The sequence below is a fragment of the Mchenga conophoros genome, linkage group LG19, assembly GCF_057382185.1.
Source record: "Mchenga conophoros isolate Kocher_MC1m ecotype Shallow Benthic linkage group LG19, M_conophoros_male_GT1.1, whole genome shotgun sequence".
In the NCBI taxonomy this organism is placed as follows: domain Eukaryota; kingdom Metazoa; phylum Chordata; class Actinopteri; order Cichliformes; family Cichlidae; genus Mchenga; species Mchenga conophoros.
The window spans coordinates 5,229,035-5,249,132 of record NC_140544.1 but is presented as its reverse complement, the minus strand read 5'-3'; the positions used below and the strand labels follow the sequence as shown (position 1 = coordinate 5,249,132).

Genomic DNA, 20,098 nt, shown 5'->3' with positions numbered 1-20,098 from the left:
CATGTGCTATTTTTTAGCTAGACATGTGTGTCATGCAAGCTAGCAGCACCCCATGAGAAACGGGCCGAAGTGTTTAAGTGTTTACCGGAGTTTTGCACCCTTGGCAAGCGGACTGAGTTTTCACGGTGCTCAACGTCCAGAGAATGAGCCGTGTGTGGTGAGGAAATAAATGGCTGCACCCGTTAGAGACTCTTCTGTCGTTCTTGATGCCAAGGGCTGCTACAGTGAAAACTCATCGCTGCCTTGCAGCCATCTACACTCATCTTATTCTTTCGTCGAACTGTGAGTAAAGGAGTGTATCGCATCATCTAGAAACTACTGGATCAGTAAAGGACTCAAAATAAGGACATTATAAATACAATGTCATGCACACCTTCATCATCACTAAGTGCTTAGAGCGACTGGTCCTAGCACACTTCAAATCCTGTCTCCCCCCCACCCTGGACCCCCACCAATTCGCATACCGCCGGAACAGGAGCACAGAGGATGCAGTCTCCATCGCAATGCACTCTGTCCTCTCACACCTGGACAACAACAACACCTACGCCAGAATGCTGTTTATAGACTTCAGTTCAGCATTCAATACAATCCACCCCTCACAACTCATCAGGAAACTGACAGACCTGGGTATCAGTTCCCTCATCTGCAAATGGTTACTGGACTTCCTGACCAACCGCCCCCAACATGTCCGGCTGGATAACCGCTGCTCATCTACCATCACAATGAACACCGGTGTACCACAAGGCTGTGTGATGAGCCCTTTCCTCTACTCCCTCTTCACCCACGACTGCAGACCTGCTGATGGTTCCAACACCATCATTAAGTTTGCAGATGACACCACGGTGATTGGCCTCATCAGTGACAACGATGAGGCCGCCTACAGGGAGGAGGTGGATCGTCTGGCTGAGTGGTGCGACAGAAACAACCTGCTGCTTAACACCGAGAAGACCAAGGAGCTCATTGTGGACTACAGGAGGAATGCTGACCCACATCCACCCATCCACATTAAGGGGACGGCTGTGGAGCGTGTGAGCAGCTTCAAGTTCCTGGGAGTCCACATCTCCGAGGATCTCACCTGGACGACCAACTGCTCCAAGCTGGTCAAGAAGGCTCACCAGCGCCTCTTCTTCTTGAGGACTCTGAGGAAGAACCACCTGTCCTCAGACATCCTGGTGAACTTCTATTGCTGCACCATCGAGAGCATCCTGACCAACTGTATAACAGTCTGGTACGGGAACTGCTCTGCCTCGGACCGGAAGGCGTTGCAGAGGGTCATGAAAACTGCCCAGCGCATCGCCGGAGCACCACTTCCTGCCATAAAAGACATCTACAGGAAGCGGTGTCTGAAAAGGGCTGGGAAAATCATCAAAGACCCCAGTCACCCATCACTCTTCACCCTCCTGCCCTCTGGGAGGCGCCACAGGAGCCTCCGGACTAAGACCACCAGGTACCGGAACAGCTTCTTCCCCACAGCTGTCAGACTCCTGAACTCTGCCTCCTGACATCTGACCCACGTTAAACTCATGGACTGAACATACACACACCCACAATGGACAACTGTACCCTCAAACACAATAATAACATGGACTGAACCACCACTCACAACTACTAGCACTTTATATAGCCTCTGTAGAAACTATCTACACCCTCACTTATCTTAACTGCACTACTGTATAGCTCTGTGTAAATAATCATTCTGTACATTCGATAATCTTTAATCCTACAACTGTTTACAACTTGCATAGTTCCCATTTCTGTATAGCTGTATATCCCAGATTCTGTAAAGTTATTTATTTCATATTCTGTATAGTTTTTCATATTTATATCCTGTTCATATCCTGTACATAGCTTGTACTCACTACAGCCTGTACATACTTATAGTTATAGAATATTCACAACATACTTCATACCGTGTACATTATAACATACCATAATAGACCCATTTCTGTAATATACTCACATATCTATATTATTACTAATATATATTGTAATATATCTATATCACTAAAGCACTTCTGGATGGATGCAAACTGCATTTCGTTGCCCTGTACCTGTGCATGTGCAATGACAATAAAGTTGAATTCTATTCTATTCTATTCTATCTTGTAAGCTGTGTGAGCAAATGATCTTCAACATGGCAGTCTAAAGTAATGCAAGAAAGAAAGACCTCTTCTGTATTTAACACAGTAGCATGTAAAGTTGTGATGCTGAATATCCCACATTTCTTGCATCAGAATGTCTAAGACTGAATCTGGGCTTTATGCTATCAGTTGTACTTCTGTAAAAACTTAAGTGGCAAATTGTCTGATTTGAGGGCATCATCAGTATTATTTTGGTTTTGTTGCCAGTCTGTGAGGTTAAAGGTGTAAATATCTAAGTTGAGTGTTAATAAGTTTGAAACCACCACTCAACCCATTTGAGTTAAGATATATACACTTAAAAGGGCAGGTGCAACAAGCCAAAAATAAAATTAATAATAATGTTGTCCCCTGTTGAAGAAATAGACAAATCTACAGAGGCACAAGAGGCCAGGTCCAGCTCCAGAGAGCGAAGACTAACAGAAAAGGGGCAGGAGATGCATGAACAGGAGGCCAAGAAAAATGAAAGGTCATTTAGCAAGGCATATGAGTCCTGGAAGGAGTTAGCAAGAGGAGTTAGAACAAGGCTGAAAGGTTTCTGCTCAAACGAAGACCTTGTTAGAACACAAACGGACATTAAGGCTAAAGAAGCATTAATGCATGAACTGTATGAGCCTATCCGACGTAATCATACTTCTACTCCAGATGTTGTCAAGAAAATGGATGCGTGTGTTGCCCTAACAACAGAAATTTGTGATCTCATTAGTAAACGACTAGAAGATATAGATAAGACTTTTAATGACAGGCTCGAGAAGGAGCGTGTAAGGATGATATTAAGTAAGGAGGAGTATGGATCTGTTTTTGGGAAAACTGAAACAGAAACAGTTATTTCAGAGCATTCAAAGGGCTCAGATTCATACTCTGGAGCCACATCTACGACTTCTAGCAAACGTGTGGATGCCGAAGCTGACCTTGCAGCTAAACTAGAACAGGCGAAGGCAATGCAACGAATACATGAACAGCAAGCCAAGTTGAGTAGCTTAGAGCATGAGTGGAAAATCAAGGAAGCACAAATGATTGCAGAAATGACAGCAAAGCTAGAGGAAGAGAGAACTAAACTGCAACAGCTACAGGCAGAAAATGAGGTAAAAGTAGCAGCAGCCAGAGTGAGAGCTTACAACAACTACGATGGATTGGAAAGCCTTAAGTATGAAGCAGATGACAAATCACAACTTGATAGCCAAATCATTGAATCTCAGAATCCATTGAATCCACAGGCTGAATCATTTCGACCTCAGTGTGCACCACCTGAGATTTTGCAAAGGCAACAGGAGGTCAGCTTAACACAGGAGCTTGCAAGCTTGTTCGTCTCCAACCGTCTGCCTGCACCTGAACCCACAGTGTTCACTGGTAACCCTTTAAAGTTTATAGACTGGAAGATATCCTTTATGGCATTGATTGGCCACAAACCCCTCCCCGCAGGCGAAAAAATGTTGTACTTGAAAAGTTATCTTGCTGGTGAGGCACGGAAGGCGGTCGAAGGATTCTTCTATCGAAACTCAGAAGATGCATATCAGGGTGCCTGGGAGATTCTTCAGGAGAGGTATGGAAGTTCATTTGTCGTCCAAAAGGCTTTCAGGGATAAACTGATGAAATGGCCAAAAATAGCTCCCAATGACCCAGTAGCCCTCAGAGAGTTTTCAGATTTCCTTCAAAGTTGTGCCGAGGCCATCCCTCATGTTAAAGGGCTGGCAATTCTAAATGATTGTGAAGAAAATCATAAACTTCTCAAAAAACTGCCCGAATGGCTGGTACGCAGATGGGGTCGCGTTGTTGTGGATGAACTAGACAGATGTCAAGAGTATCCACCATTTGCTCATTTCACCAGATTTCTACAAAGGGAAGCTAGAATAGCCTGCAACCCCATTGCTTCTCCCTTCTTATTAACCACTAAAGTTACAGATGAAAGGCTTCCTAAGAGAACCAAGGCACTCAGCACCAATGCTCAAGCTAAGCACTCTGCAGGTAAACCAGGGACCTTAATTTCAAAGCCAAGACCACCATGCTTCGTCTGCAACGATGAAACACACGGTGTCGCCAAGTGCCCAACCTTTGCCACAAGGCTTCCTGATGAAAAGAGAGCTTTCATTTGTGAAAACCGTCTTTGCTTTGGCTGTTTAAGAAAGGGTCACACTAGTAAAGAATGCAAAAGAAGGCACACATGCACTATATGTGGTCGAAATCATCCAACTTGCTTGCACATAGAGAGAATTGAGGGAGCCAGTGAAATGTTAAACAGTGATTCACCATCTGCAGGAAATGAGACAAAGGAAGTCCGCAATGTCATGTCACACACATTGACAAGATACTCCTCAGCTACGTCTAGCATTGTTCCAGTTTTTGTGTCATTGGCAGAAGACCCCCACAGTGAGATTCTCACATATGCTCTGCTCGACACACAGAGCGATTCAACTTTCATCTTGGGAGATCTGGTCTCTGCACTAAATGTGAAGACTCAGCCAGTGCAATTAAGGCTCAGTACAATGACAGCAGTAGACACAGTCATAGCTAGCAAAGTGGCTTGTGGATTGCAAGTTCGTGGGCTCCATAGTGAGTCGCATGTTCAGCTACGCCAGGCATATACAAGGGATTTCATCCCAGTCGATAAGTCTCACATTCCTACAAAGGACACCGCACTTCAGTGGCCACATCTGAGGCAACTGGCAAACAAGCTGCAGCCACTTCAAGACTGTGAAGTGGGATTGCTGATTGGCTATGATTGCCCATCAGCACTGGCCCCTCTAGAAGTCATTGTAGGGTCAGAAAACCATCCATTTGCTCAAAGAACCGTGCTTGGCTGGAGCATCATAGGATCAGCAAATCCATATCTTGATAGAAAGGAACATCAAAGCTTTGTACACAGAGTGGCAGTAAAGGAAATGCCATTGCCTCCGGTCAATGATGTGTTGAAGGTCCTAGAAATGGATTTCAGCGAAAGAAACTATCAAGATAAATATGTTTCTCAAGATGATGTTCATTTTGTAAAACTCCTCAGCAGCACAATCACAAAAAGGAAGGATGGACACTATGAGATGCCACTTCCTTTCGAGGGCAGCTCTCCACCTATGCTGCCAAACAACAAGCGACTGGCTGAAGCTCGTTTGCAACACCTCAAGAGGAAGTTAAGGTCCAACAGGCAGTACCATGACCATTACACAGCATTCATGGAGGAAACCATCAGCAAAGGTGTTGCAGAACCAGCCCCCCCAGCACATGAGGGAGAGACAATTTGGTACATCCCACATCATGGGGTGTACCATCCTAGGAAACCAGATAAACTTAGGGTGGTCTTCGACTGTTCAGCCAAGTTTCTGGGCATCTCTCTGAATGACACCTTATTGACTGGCCCTGATCTGATAAACTCTCTAGTAGGAGTTCTCTGCCGCTTTAGGAGGGAAGCAGTAGCCATCACCTGCGACATTGAAAAAATGTTCCATCAGTTCTATGTTCCACCCAACATGCGGAACTACCTGAGGTTCCTATGGTGGAAGGGCAGTCAGCTGGAAACAGAACCCCAAGAGTATAGAATGGCGGTGCACCTTTTTGGTGCTGGTTCCTCTCCAGGGTGTGCCAATTTCGGCCTTAAATATCTTGCACAGCAATGCGAAGCCGATTATCCTTCGGCTGCTGCTTTCATTGAAAAGAACTTTTACGTTGATGATGGACTGACTAGCGTCCCATCAGTCACAGAAGCTACAGACCTGATTATCAATGCACAGCAGCTGTGTAAGACTGGAGGTTTACACTTGCACAAATTTAACTCGAACAAGGTGGAGGCGCTATGTGGTGTTGCGCCTTCAGAAAGGGCAGTAACCACCGGACCTCTCAACCTTAGCCTGGATTCAACAGCGGAGGGTCACGTACTTGGCATTCAGTGGTCAATAGAAAGTGACACCTTCAGCTTCAACATTGACAAAAGGGACCAACCCTCAACTCGTCGTGGTATCCTGTCCGCTGTCTCCTCCCTCTACGACCCTCTGGGTCTTGTAGCTCCCTTTATCCTGAGTGGTAAATGTATTCTCCAGGAGCTGTGTCGCATGGGCGTAGGTTGGGATGATCAGCTTCCCGATAGCCTACATGCATGGTGGGAGCAATGGAAAAGGGATCTACACAGGCTAAAGGAAATAGCGATACCCAGATGCTACCATCCTCCAGACTTTGGCAACATAGTGAGGGTGGAACTGCATCACTTTTCAGATGCCAGTAACATAGGTTATGGTGCATGTTCCTACCTCAGATACAAGAATGGAAAGGATGAAGTACACTGTAGCCTTGTGTTAGCCAAAGCAAGAGTCGCACCAACAAAGCTCATGAGCATCCCAAGGCTGGAGCTTTCGGCTGCAGTAATCTCCGCAAGGCTAAGCGTCATGTTAAAAACAGAGCTCGGCATGCAGATTGACGAGGAATTCTTTTGGACTGATTCCCAAGTTGTATTGGCCTACATCAGCAATGAGGCACGGCGATTCCATGTGTTTGTCGCAAATCGTGTTCAGCTAATCCGAGAAACCACAAACCCTGCTCAGTGGCACTATGTGGATACGGCAGAAAACCCAGCTGACCACGCTTCGAGAGGTCTATGTGCAGGGGACATTCCGTCAACGAACTGGTTATCGGGTCCTAAATTTCTATGGAAACCTGAGATACACCCAACACTACATTTTTCACCAGATTTGCTAGTCTGTGACCCTGAAGTTAAATCGGTGAAAACCTTTGCCACCCATGCCAATGAGCAAAATGACATTCTGAACCATCTAAGCCGCTTTTCCAGCTGGACAACGCTCATCAGAGTAGTTGCAAGAATTAAGAGACTAGGCATGAAGTCAGATCGTGTCAGTAGCATTGTGACGGTAGAGGAAAGGAGAAAAGCTTGTGAACTAGTAATCAGTCTGGTTCAGCGACAAGCCTTTTTGCAAGACATAAAGACACTTCAGAAGGGCAACTCTCTTCCATGCTCTAACCCCCTAAGTTGTCTTGATCCCATCTTAGATGAAGGACTTCTTCGTGTAGGTGGAAGACTGACAAAGGCAACGCTCAGTCGAGAACTAAAACACCCGGTTATCCTTCCAAAGGAAAGTCACATTACAAGACTAATACTGTCTCATTACCATGCCACCATCTGTCATCAGGGTCGCAGTCAAACCCTAGCAGAACTCAGAGCAAATGGGTTTTGGGTGCTTGGGGGAAGCAAAGCAGTTGCCAAGTTAATACATAAATGTGTGCAATGTCGAAAACTTCGGCGCCCCACCGAGGAGCAACGCATGGCAGAGCTCCCGAAAGAAAGGACTGAAGCCTCCGCTCCTTTCTTGTACTCTGGTATGGATTGCTTTGGTCCATTTTCCATCAAGCGGGGCCGTAAGGAGTACAAAAGGTATGGGCTTATCTTTACATGCCTGTCTTCACGTGCTGTTCATATCGAGATGCTAGAAGACCTATCAACAGATGCATTCATCAATGCCCTTAGATGCTTCATCAGCCTCAGAGGAGCTGTTTGCCAACTCCGCTGTGACCAAGGCACAAACTTTGTAGGAGCCAGAAATGAGTTCAGAGAGGCTCTCAAACAATGTGACATGCAGGCACTGGAGGCTTTCCTGGCAGACAAACAGTGTGAGTTTGTTTTCAATGCTCCTTCTGCAAGTCATGCTGGTGGCATCTGGGAACGCCAAATTAGGACCATTCGTAATGTGCTAAATGCCACTACTGCTCAGTGTGCAGGAAGACTAGACGATGCCTCTCTTAGAACTTTGTTTTATGAGGCCATGGCTATTGTAAATAGCCGCCCCTTGACTGTGGGCAGTATCTGTGACCCAAAGGCACCTGAACCTCTTACTCCGAACCATCTTATACTGATGAAGTCCAAAGTTGCTCTACCACCACCTGGGAAATTTGTGAGAGAAGACTTGTATGCAGCGAAGAGGTGGCGTAGAGTACAATACTTAACTGAGCAGTTCTGGGGTAGGTGGAAAAGAGAATACCTCATGAATGTCTCCACAAGACAGAAGTGGCATAAAACCCGCCGTAATCTAAAAGTGAATGACATTGTTATCATCAAGGAAGATATGTTACCAAGGTGTCAGTGGCAACTGGGGCGTATCGTTGAAACTATCGAAGGCGATGATGGTTTAGTCCGTCGGGTCAAAGTTCAAGTAGGAGTCCAAAGTCAGACCAAGAAACAGGACCGTGCTTTCAAGCCCCCCATCATCGAGCGGCCTATTCAAAAACTGGTGGTTCTTGTTGAAAGAGAATAATAACAACCATGTTATTATCTGAGAGGAACTGACATACTGACATAAACAATGTAACAGTCCAGGTGGCACCTGCTCTATGATGTTTGTACACCTGTATATTGGTTGAAGTGGTCTCATTTTGTTGTTGTTCAAATCATGTATGATTAGCTAGTTTGTAAATCATAGCATGATTGGTGGGAGTGTAATGAACCGCTGATCTGTACCATAAGTCATCCTTGCGGGGGTTGTCGGAACTGTATGCGCAGTCGCACTAAGGACAGATGTGATCAGAGGCATGCCCCGTAACGCGTATAGAGCAGTCTGTCGCGGCAGGAATAAGTTGTACAAAGTCCATGTAAGTTACGATAATACTTTGATAAGTATGATAAGTGTGTTTCTAATGTAAGGTATGTTGCTGCGTTTGTATTGTGAGCTATCTGAAAACCCTTTTATTCTTTATTTACGTTACTTACATCCATGTGCTATTTTTTAGCTAGACATGTGTGTCATGCAAGCTAGCAGCACCCCATGAGAAACGGGCCGAAGTGTTTAAGTGTTTACCGGAGTTTTGCACCCTTGGCAAGCGGACTGAGTTTTCACGGTGCTCAACGTCCAGAGAATGAGCCGTGTGTGGTGAGGAAATAAATGGCTGCACCCGTTAGAGACTCTTCTGTCGTTCTTGATGCCAAGGGCTGCTACAAGGGCTTTTTTACACTCTCTCTGTAAGTTCAGTGTCTGCTATTTCTGTCTTAATTCCCATTACTTCCATCTTCTCCTCTACCAGTGTTGTCTGGACTTCCAACAATTCCTTCTTTCCATTTTCAGCTTTCTTCTTTGCACACAGTGTAAAGAGTTTGTCTTTGTAGAATGTTGTGAGTTTGTTTACTGAGTTTGTCTATTGTCACCTTCTTCTCCTTCAGGCTGCTTCACGTAGTTGCTCTTTCAGCTAGCAGATTTTCAATGGCCTGCATAAGTCTTTGTGAATCCTCTTTTAACTGGAAGTTCTCAGCCTGGGTTGCTTCTCAATCAATTCACAGATGATAGTTCGTGGAGCAGCGCTCACCAATCCTGTTGTTCACCTGGAAATGCAGCTACATTAGAGAAGTTCAGAGGAGTTGATGTTTTCTTCTTCTCACGTTGCCCGTTGCGGACTGTAGTTTCTATCTTGTTGCACAGCTACTTATGTAGACACACTTCTCTAGCAGTTGTAGAAGTGGTAATGTGTCCGCTTACTGACAAATCAGACAGTTAGGAGGAGCTAAAATTTTTAAATAGTGTCTCAAATCTTTGTTTTCCTGAATGAAAATCAGTAATAAATACAGAGTCCTAAATGCAACTTTATTGCTTGATTTTTAAAACCTTGTGGCTGAAAATAAAAGTGTTGCCTCATTCATGTTGTTGCGTTAACAAAGTTGGGCGTCCTTGTATGGTGAGAGCAACACGTAAAAACGAAAACTATCTTATGGAAATTTGAAGATGAATTTAAATGTCTCCCATGTCTTAACAATAAAGCTTTTATTTTTTAATTCACACAGTTTTCTTCCTGCCTTCAAACAGGCCACACTTTATTAATATATCAGCTCTTTTCCATTCTTACTGACCAAAACATTTACATCACTGTAAACACAAAGATACTGTACAGCGCTCTTGCACCTCTAATTTATCAGCAGAAGCCCAGTTACTTGCATTCTAATCTTATAGTTTACTCTTCCTTTGTAAAACAGCTGGGTTAACTTAGCAAGTTGATAATTAGTTGCTTGTGCCCACTTCTCCTGATCTCCTGAGTCAGGGTGTGTCAGTTCAGCTGGTAGAACGATACCCTGGGTGTGTTGAACCTGATTCATACCACAGGGCTCAGAGTTCTGCTGAACAGTCTATTTGTTCTAAAGTTTGAAACATGCTCTGCCTACACTGAACAGTACACCAAAAACATAAAAACCTCTCCTGTTGCCTAGCAAAAGCAGCTGTTAACCAATGGATGCTGTGAAAAGTTTTACTTTTTTAGGTTGTTTCAATGTTTATGAAAGAAGACATGTCCAAGTATCCCAGGCTGAGATGGAAAAGTAAAATAATGCCGGACAGTCACTGCAGGAATTAACATCAGCCATTAAATTTTCTTTAAACAGAGAAGCTGGGTCCACCTCAGGAAAGTTCAAGCAATCGGCACATTATTTCCTGCATTCTGGTGAACTTTTTCCCCAAATGTAATTTAACAGCTCAGAAGTGTTTCAGCTTATTTCTGCTCATGTTCAGAACTTTCTGTACTTTGCACACAGATCTGAGTTTTAGGACTCGCGTTCATCTAAACAAGTCTGTCTCAAAACAGGAAGCACAGAAAACATTATCCTAATAATAGGAAAATAACCATCACACCAATGTCACACTCTCGCCCTTTACATACCAGCGTCTCCATCACTGAGATCATAACAGCGATTTTTGTGGATGTGCATGTTTGTGCACGTGCTACTTCATCTAAGCCTCTGCACACGCACCAGATGATCTTTTGCTGTGCAGCTTTGCACTCATTCTTCATACTAATAATCATTTGTTCTTGTTATTCGCTGTTGGTAAACGCTCATTTGGGGCCCGCTGATGATTATGAGAAAGCGCCTTTCACTGGATGCCTTGAGCATCAGTGCTATCTGTGCACACCTCAATAAAAAGCATTTTCCCTTTCTTCTCTCTTTCTTCCCCACCTCATAAATATTATACAGTACAAGGCAGCAGAGAGCGATATGTACAGCAGCAGATAAGAGACGCACTGTTTGGGTTTAACACTTGAAAGTCCAAACTGACGTCAACTTGCTGATGTGACTGAACATATCTATTAAAGTGGCTCCTCTCTGAAGTGTGCCCACACATTCACTTTCTCTTGTTTGCAAGTTTAAAAGTCAAATATAAAAACAGCAGGTCCAATTGTTTATCTTGTGTACTTGGAAAGGTTTGCATAACCTGTTGTGTTGTGAAATCTGCTCAGATCTCAAGGGTCAAAAAGAAGAAAGAATCTTGAGATCAAACTATTTAACAAATCCACCTGTCACCTGGCTGACCTTCTCACTGGCTGCCTGAAATACACAAACTTTTACACTTAGCTAGATTAATGCGATGGTGTTGTGTTTAGTATGTTGCTTTGTTTCTTTTTTTTTGTCTTTTTTTGCTTGTTTTCTATTCTTCTCTCAACAGGTGATCCAGGAGATTTTTATTTTTTTTCTCCCCCCCTTTCTCACTGTCCCTCTCCCCTTCTGTTTTTCCTTTCCTTCCTCTTTCTTTCTCCCTTTCCTATCTCTCACTCATGTCTGTCCCGTCTGTAACATCTGAAAATAAAATATAATAAATAATAAAAACAAAGATCGACCAAATGGACCAATACGGCAATGCCACGATGATCCATTTGGCAAAGTAAATCCATTGGGTATCCTTGTTGGTCTTCAGACAACAATTCTGATGGCTAAAGAACCAAATGGGACAGGCGGAAAAAAAAAAAAAAAAAAAAAAAAAGAAATACACAAAATGATGTTTTTGTATTTTCAGATGTTAAAGTAGTTTAAGTGTTTTATTAAATTTTCTTCCTGACTTCACCTGCTGGCTTCTCATGAACTCTTCTCATGAATGTGTCCCTTTTCCCAAGGCACATATTTCATGTTTGTTTTCATTTTAATAATTGCTTTATGGATAACTGACAAATTCAATATTTATTGTGCATGTGCAGCAATCTTTGAACATGCCAATCTCCTTACCTCAGTCGACATTTTGAGAAAGATTTTTTTGTTGTTGTTGCACAATGATATCTAATTTAAGAATTTCTACTTTCCAAACATGGCATTACATCCAAATGATGACTACGTGAATATGTTTGTTGCTTAAAGGTCAGAAAAGAAAAGGTGATGCTTTGCAATTGTTTTGACCAGCAGTCCAAATACTAGAGTTAAGTTCAATTTTCAAACCTGTCAGAATCAAACTAATTCAGTGATCACGTACCTAAGATGGCAATGACTTCGTCGTCCTGGATGACCTCCAGTGACCCCGACACCACGAAACAGAGGGTGTCAACGCTCTCCCCGGCGTGAAAGATCAGGTCTCCTGGAGCGCAGTGGGTGGTCTGAAACTCGACTGCCAGTGAGCGCAGGCAGCCATCACTAGCTAACCTGAATGCTGGATGTTCGTTGAACACCTGAATAAGAGAATCAGATTGAAGAGTTAGACTGGGAAAAAATGACCAGACAGGATGTGGTGCATTATACTGCTGAAAGAGGCCACAGCCATCAGGGAATAGGGTGTACATGGTCTGCAACAACGCTTAGGTAGGTGGTACGTGTCAATGTGACATCCACATGGATGGCAGGACCCAAGGTTTCCCAGCGGAACACTGCCCAAAGCATCACACTACTACTGCCGGCTTTCCTGTTTCTTTTCAGCACTGATGACAGTTTTTAGACCAAATTTTAAAGCAAGTTTTTCTTTCAACGCCTTTGGATTGCTGACGCTCGAGGAACACAGACACACTACAGCAGGCTTGGAGGGCTTTCTTTGCAAAAAAAAAAGTTCTCATCTCATAAGTGGACAAGAACACTTTAGATTTCGTTGCTTCCTCGTTTTACTATCTGCAGAAGTACACATTTTCTGATATCCTTGAGAAAATGAAACCGCTTCCACCCGGTGAGATAATCCATCAGAGCACCAGGGGAAGATTTTATTTGGTTTGTGCAAGAGTGTTTTTATATCAGTGCTCCTTGTCAATCACCTGAAGCCCTCAAGCAGAAATGTAAGCCTCCATCTGAAATAATCACTCAGAAGCACATCTCTCAAACTTCAGTGTCGCGTCTTTGTGGTTTCGCTCTTGGAGTCTTGTTTTGCCAGGACAGCAGGCAGCACACCGTCAGCAAATTGCAGCACAATGTGAGTGCATGAAGTGGTTGGGGTTTAAGGGATACAACACCTGAAATGTATCTAGTGTGGCACTGTTAAAGTGTTCACATCAGCTGCTTCATATTAAAACTGAAAGGGAAGAAAAAAGGAGAGGTTCAGATTTTTCCTGTTTTCTTTTTGTTAATCCATCCATCCATCCATCTTCATCCGCTTTGTCCGGGGCCGGGTCGCGGTGGCAGGAGCCTAAGCAAAGAGGCCCAGACCTCCCTCTCCCCAGCCACCTCCTCCAGCTTATCCGGGGGAATACCAAGGCGTTCCCAGGCCAGCCGAGAGATATAATCTCTCCAGCGTGTCCTGGGTCTGCCCCGGGGCCTCCTCCCGGTGGGACATGCCTGGAACACCTCACCCAGGAGGCGCCCAGGGGGCATCCTTGTCAGATGCCCGAACCACCTCAGCTGGCTCCTTTCGATGTGGAGCAGCAGCTGCTCTACTCTGAGCCCCTCCCGGATGGCCGAACCTCTCACCCTATCTCTAAGGGAGAGGCCAGCCACCCTTCGGAGGAAGCTCATTTCTGCCGCTTGTATCCGCGATCTCGTTCTTTCGGTCACTACCCACAGCTCGTGGCCATAGGTGAGGGTAGGGACGTAGATCGACCGGTAAATTGAGAGCTTCGCTTTTACACTCAGCTCCCTCTTCACCACGACGAACCAGTGCAGCGTCCGCATTACTGCAGCTGCAGCCCCAATCCGTCTGTCCATCTCCGGCTCCCTTCTCCCATCACTCGCGAACAAGACCCCGAGATACTTGAACTCCTCCACTTGTGGCAGGAACTCATCCCCGACCCGGAGTGGGCACTCCACCCTTTTCCGGCTGAGAACCATGGCCTCAGATTTGGAGGTGCTGATCCTCATTCCCGCTGCTTCACACTCGGCTGCGAACCGTTCCAGTGCGAGCTGGAGGCCCTCACCCGATGAAGCCAACAGAACCACAACATCTGCAAAAATCAGAGATGAGATTCTGAGGCCACCAAAGCGAAAGCCCTCCGCCACTTGGCTGCGCCTAGAAATCCTGTCCATAAAAATTATGAACAGAACCGGAGACAAAGGGCAGCCCTGGCGAAGCCCATCACCCACCGGGAACGAGTCCGACTTATTGCCGGCAATGCGAACCAAGCTCTTGCAACGGTTGTATAGGGATCGAATGGCCCGTAGCAATGGGCCAGACACCCCATATTCCCGCAACACCTCCCACAGGACACCCCGAGGGACACGGTCGAATGCCTTCTCCAAGTCCACAAAACACATGTAGACTGGTTGGGCAAACTCCCATGCACCCTCAAGTATCCTATTTTGTTAATCACTTTGAAAAAAATGTGGGGCTTAATTAAAAATGTATTTGCATCTTAACCCAATCTTTGTGGGGGGAAAAGCAACTTAATGGACAGGACAGGACATGAAATACTGGTAAAAGTAAACAAAAATCTTGTTTTTTTTTTAAAAAAACAACTAATTCCACTTCTTTTGTGAAATAAAACCAAAGCACAATATCTTCTTCCTTTGAAACTCCTAAATGACATCCAGCTTTAATTTCCTCTTACAATTAAACAGAATGTCTTCTTGTCCTGTTTCACAATCTTTTATCATAGTCAAACATCCCTGAAAAATTAGATGTATTTGAAACGAATGTAGTGCGTGAGCTTTATTTCAGAAGAGACACTGAAAATCAGCCGCACTGCATGACAAGACTAATTTTAGTAACTTCTGACTAACTGTCATTGGAGACGGTTGTCACACAGCACAATTACCCAACTGAAGGTGTCCTCTGATCACGCCACTTTAGCATTTGACATCTCCTAGAGTTTTGAGAACAATATCATTGCATGTTAAGTGATATCTAAAAGACTCTGAGCACAATTAACCTTCACTCAGTTATAGAACAAAAGCTCCCGATGCTGATGCTGTATAGTCAAAAAAGCATAACATCTTTCGCTGCTTTGTATATGACCCACAGATATATTTGAATATACAAACCAGCAGCCATGCTTCTATTCAGGCACTAGTGAACTATCCTGGAGATATACAATGATAAGTGGAGACAAACTTTCTTTATCGGAACAAAAACAAAACAGAAATTTTATTTCTATTCCCTAAGCCTTTCTCTCTTTCCTTTACCCCCAACCGGTCGAGGCAGCCAGTCATCAATCCCTACAATCATCTGATTGTAGGGATTTCTCTTTTAGTACCATAGAGTCTTTACTTTATGGTACAAGGCACTTTGAGGCAAATGTTGTACTGATTTGGTGCTGTATAAATAAAACTGAATCAAAATTGAACTAAAGAACTGAAAGGTATGCCATGCTATGCCACAGAAACATCATGTCTTACTTCCCATCTGACATAAGACATGATAGTTGTCACTAGCAGCTGATTTTTCTGGAATGAGGGAAAACATTATAAGAACAAGTGTGTAATTGCTGCAGGTGTTTGACTTAAAGCTGTGCCAAAGCCTTGACTCCAAGTTTATGCTAAGCCCCAGCAAGAAAAAGACTCTGTCCTCTCTCAGCAGTGTGCACACGCCTCTCTAATCTCAACTTTGTTGCCAACCATATTGAAAGGTCTGCTAAAGTGCAGCTATTAAAGAGACTCACTCAGACACATACGGTTACATATCATAGCAGGAGCTTATTTTTCACTACCTTGAGACACACATTATCGCATCTTTCATAACTCAATTAAGCATTGTAACAGAACTGATGTATGGATATATGAAAATAACTGCATACCTTCCTGTTGAGATGGACACAGATGTCGGCCCGCATGTCCTTGGGACAGATGGATAAGACCTGTAACACAAGAAACATGAGAGGGTGACGTGGTAGTTTAGACTAACAGCACCTTCCTGTTGTCCAACGGCTTCCTTGGTGACCTTCTCTGGATGGATACCAGGCATCCAGCTAGTAGGAGAATCCCAAGTAGACCCTGAGATTATATGAACCTCATTCGACTTGGGTTCTCTGGATTTCCCAAGTCTTGAAAATGTTGTTGGGGAGATAGATTCAGGGCTACTTTGCTTTGGTTCATCTAGGCTAGGCAACAGACATTTTTAAAAAGAGGTCAGCGGTCAGGGACAGCTACACTGTAGCCGTCACCTTCCTCTGTCATACTACATCTGTCGGATTGTCAAGTAATTCAAAGTGTTAAGAAAAGAACGTTTGAAATTCAAACCTAAAGACAATAGGAAATCATTTAAGCTGCGTGATGTTTGCTTTCTGCCTTCTTATTGTTTTTGCAGTGAGACCTGTTGCATTCCTGTTTTTATTCTCAGACCACCTAACTAACTCTGCATGATTCACAATTTAAAAACACATATCTTTATTTCTGTTGTGTGTGTCTTTACTCAACCACCCCAGTTCATGTTCTGTCTTAAGCAATCTGTAATAGCTCCTGTCTTTTAAGGCCACTCTGCCCAAAAACCTACTATTTCTGTGCTTGGCCGACTTCTGTATGCCTTCTAGGGGCAGCAGCCAGTTCTTGTGAGCTGTGGGCAGTAGTGGCATCACCTGGATGTCATAGGTGTGTTGTGCCTGGAGCAGATGACCGTATCACTGAAGTATTCCCTCTGAGGTTTTGGCTCACGAAGAATACTACATTTGTTGGCCTCATTATTAGAAAGCCCATTTTATCTGATTGTTCAACAATATGAGGATATGAGAGAAGCGTAACAAGGTTCCTTTTAAAAAACTTCTCATTGATGCCATGTGGCTGAGGAAGGGATTTGGAAGATAAATATTTCAACGCTCAATGCAGTGTTTTAGATTATGACAAACATGAGGTGTCTGTGCAAGGTGAAAGAACAATATATGTGCATTGAGTTTATTGAACATTGTTGCTGCAAACAGAAGCTAAATGGTAAATGGGCTTTTTCTTATATAGAGCCTTTCTACTCAGTTTGAGCACTCAAAGCACTTTCTACTACAAGTTTCATTCACCCAATTACACACAAAATGCTTTATCTGACATTCACACAGATGCATCCTGGTTCAGTATATTGCCCAAGGATACTTGAGCACAGGGCTGTTGGTGCTAGGGATCAATCCAACAACACTCCAGTTGGCAGACACCCACTGACTACCACCTGACCCACAGCTGCCCCATCAGCCCTATCTTATTTTCATCCTGGGAAGTGTATTTGTAGTGTGATTGACTTGGGTCAGTAAGTCAGTTGCAGAAAAAGACCAGAGGCTTTCTTGCTCAAGAACACTTCAGCAGAAAGCAGATGCTGTCAGAGAAGATCAAAAACCTCAACTTCAAAGTGAAAGCTTATTTGTTTTGAAACCTGATTTTTCAGAAACTTCCCGTCTGTGTATGAGTGACAGATTTTATATTCCAGTTTGTTTAGTTGCATTCATTACCTCGCAGTGAAAACAACTGCAGCAAAGGCAGACTGTTAATGATAACCGTTTAGTGTAACTCATTACACACTTTTTAAAATCTGTCCCAATAAATGAAGTACTTAGCAAAATCAAAGAAAACAAAATATCATCCTCCATAAATGCTGCCATCTTACTTATGAACAAAATTGAGGAGGGGGGGAAACTTAAGAGAAAAAAGACATATAAAAGTCTTTTGTTTGCTCCATTTAATGTGGATCATACAGTATCAAGAAGCCTTTGGGAAACACTGGTGTTTTTGGGTGTGTACTCATATAAAGAGCTGACTATGAACCATATAACGGCTCCCAAAGTGACAAACTTATCTACTAATTGGTCTCAGCTCTGACAGTGAGGTATTTATCCAGAGAGCAGGAGCAAAACTAGCCTTATGTCTCTTCAAAAGTGTATAATTATCTGGGACTGATGAAGAAGAGGCTAAACTGAAAATAACGTTACTGGGAAAGTAAACTAAATGGGCAGAGAAAGAAGGCATGGACAAAACTTGAAAACCGGAAATAAATAATAAGAAGATTACATGAGGCTTATCTTGGATCATGAGTTTATAATGTGCCAGTCTCCAGTTCAGCCAAAAAAACAAAAAAAACAACAGGCTTTAATATTATTCCATATTTAATAAAGAACATAAAAATAAACAAAAGACAGCTAATCTGTCTAATATCCTCAAAGTTAAATCAAACTGGGGAAATTTCAAATCTCAAAGTCTCAAAAATGGAGGTTCAAACAATATTATTGCAAAATGCAATATATACATATATGTATGTATACATGTATGTATTTGGTTAATTAGCAACCAAGGCTTAATGTCTATTTGGTACAATTTTAGTACTTGGAAAAGAGAGCTTTTCATCTAGTATATATCTGGCATTTGGAACAGTTCTGTTCTAAATATTATTTATTATTTAATATGTATTTAATGGTAAATGATGTGGGGTGATTAGCTAACTCTGATATATGCACAAAGTATACAGGTATTGTGGTAGTGTGCTGAAATATCATCATGAAACATTATGCCTTTGGACCACTTTTCTATGGGTAATCGTCATTATGTGAAGATTTTATGTATGTGTGTTCCTTATTTCCTCCTAGATGAGAAGACCGATCTTGAGGAAACTTTGTATAAAGAAAATAAAATATCTAAATCACATATAAAAAATGTTTTATACAAGCTCTACAATCATATTTATACATTTGACAGGTCAGCTGAGTAGAGAATGGAATTTCAGATAAGAATCTTGTGCCATAATATAAGCATGCACATATTTGCATGTTCTCTAGCCCTGTGAAGACCATGCACTCGCTCAGGGTAGTCAACTTGATGATAATGACAGTGAGGAAGAGTGGAACCCACAGTTTTAAGGTGCAGTTAGGAGGTAATGTGTGTGGGTAAGCACCAACATCTGTATTGGTGTATGTGTGTTAGGAACATAGATAGGACTACAGAGGGGCTCATGAGGTACCAGGATTCAATGGTACTCCAAAAGTCAGAAATGTGATGTCCACCTCACATTTACAAGCAACTGCTTCCTGAAGTTCCACACATAACGGTTATTAATGCCACACACACACACAAACACACACAGGTGTAAAATGCAGGGTTCATACACCTTTTTCAGAGTCAAACTCAAGCATTTTTAAGCACTTTAAGGTCCATTTCAAGCTTTTCCAGCACATTACCAAAAAAAGTATGCATGTTTCACTTCACATCACCTCAGTAAGACCATGTGAAAGTTAAAACAAATCATATGAGGTTGACTGAAACACTTTTGTTCCCCTTTTGCTAAAACATAGAAAAACACACCACACAAAATACTGCAAAACAAAAAGGCTGCCTTATATGTAGATAGTGTCGAAACTCAAAACGCACATCTCACTTAAAATTTAAGACGTGTAAATGTGAACAAATCCACTTGTTAGAGATATTAATCTCCTGCTGAAAAAAAACAACCCCACAAAACAAGACAACTGCACCAAAAACCACAAAATACTACACACCGCAGCCAAATTAATATCTCATCAGATATTGATGCTTCTTTCATATGTGACACAAAAAACAGGAGACAGATATTTGTTTGTTTTTTGTAGCTCATTCATTCAAAATTAACTGTAAGATGTTTAACTACATTGCTGCTGTGTTATTGTTGAAGTCCTAAATTATCACCTTTAAAGTGTTTGTGCTAATAACATCATGTACAGTAAGACAGGCATGGAGAACAGCACTGACTGGGAGAGGCTTTGAACAGATGACATACTCAGTTCAATTCAACATATAAGACTTTACGAATGCACAAGCATCTATCAAAAACCTATTTATTTAATCTATCATTTGTGAGGTTATTATGTACAATTATAATGTAATGTTCAGCTGCCTTAAATAAACAGGCAGCCTTAAAGTATGAAATATTCATTTGTCTACTGTC

At 42.8% G+C, this 20,098-nt stretch overlaps 1 protein-coding gene across 1 annotated transcript in view; it reads right to left on the bottom strand.

Moving 5' to 3' along the window:
• kcnh5b (potassium voltage-gated channel, subfamily H (eag-related), member 5b) overlaps positions 1-20,098 on the bottom strand; it is a 206,470-nt gene that overhangs the window by 88,974 nt on the left and 97,398 nt on the right. The window contains exons 10-11 of the mRNA XM_085256476.1: positions 16,011-16,070; positions 12,341-12,533 (exon numbers count right to left, since the gene is read on the bottom strand). Coding sequence (XP_085112602.1) covers positions 12,341-12,533; positions 16,011-16,070 — 253 coding nt within the window. The remainder of the gene's footprint in view (positions 1-12,340; positions 12,534-16,010; positions 16,071-20,098) is intronic.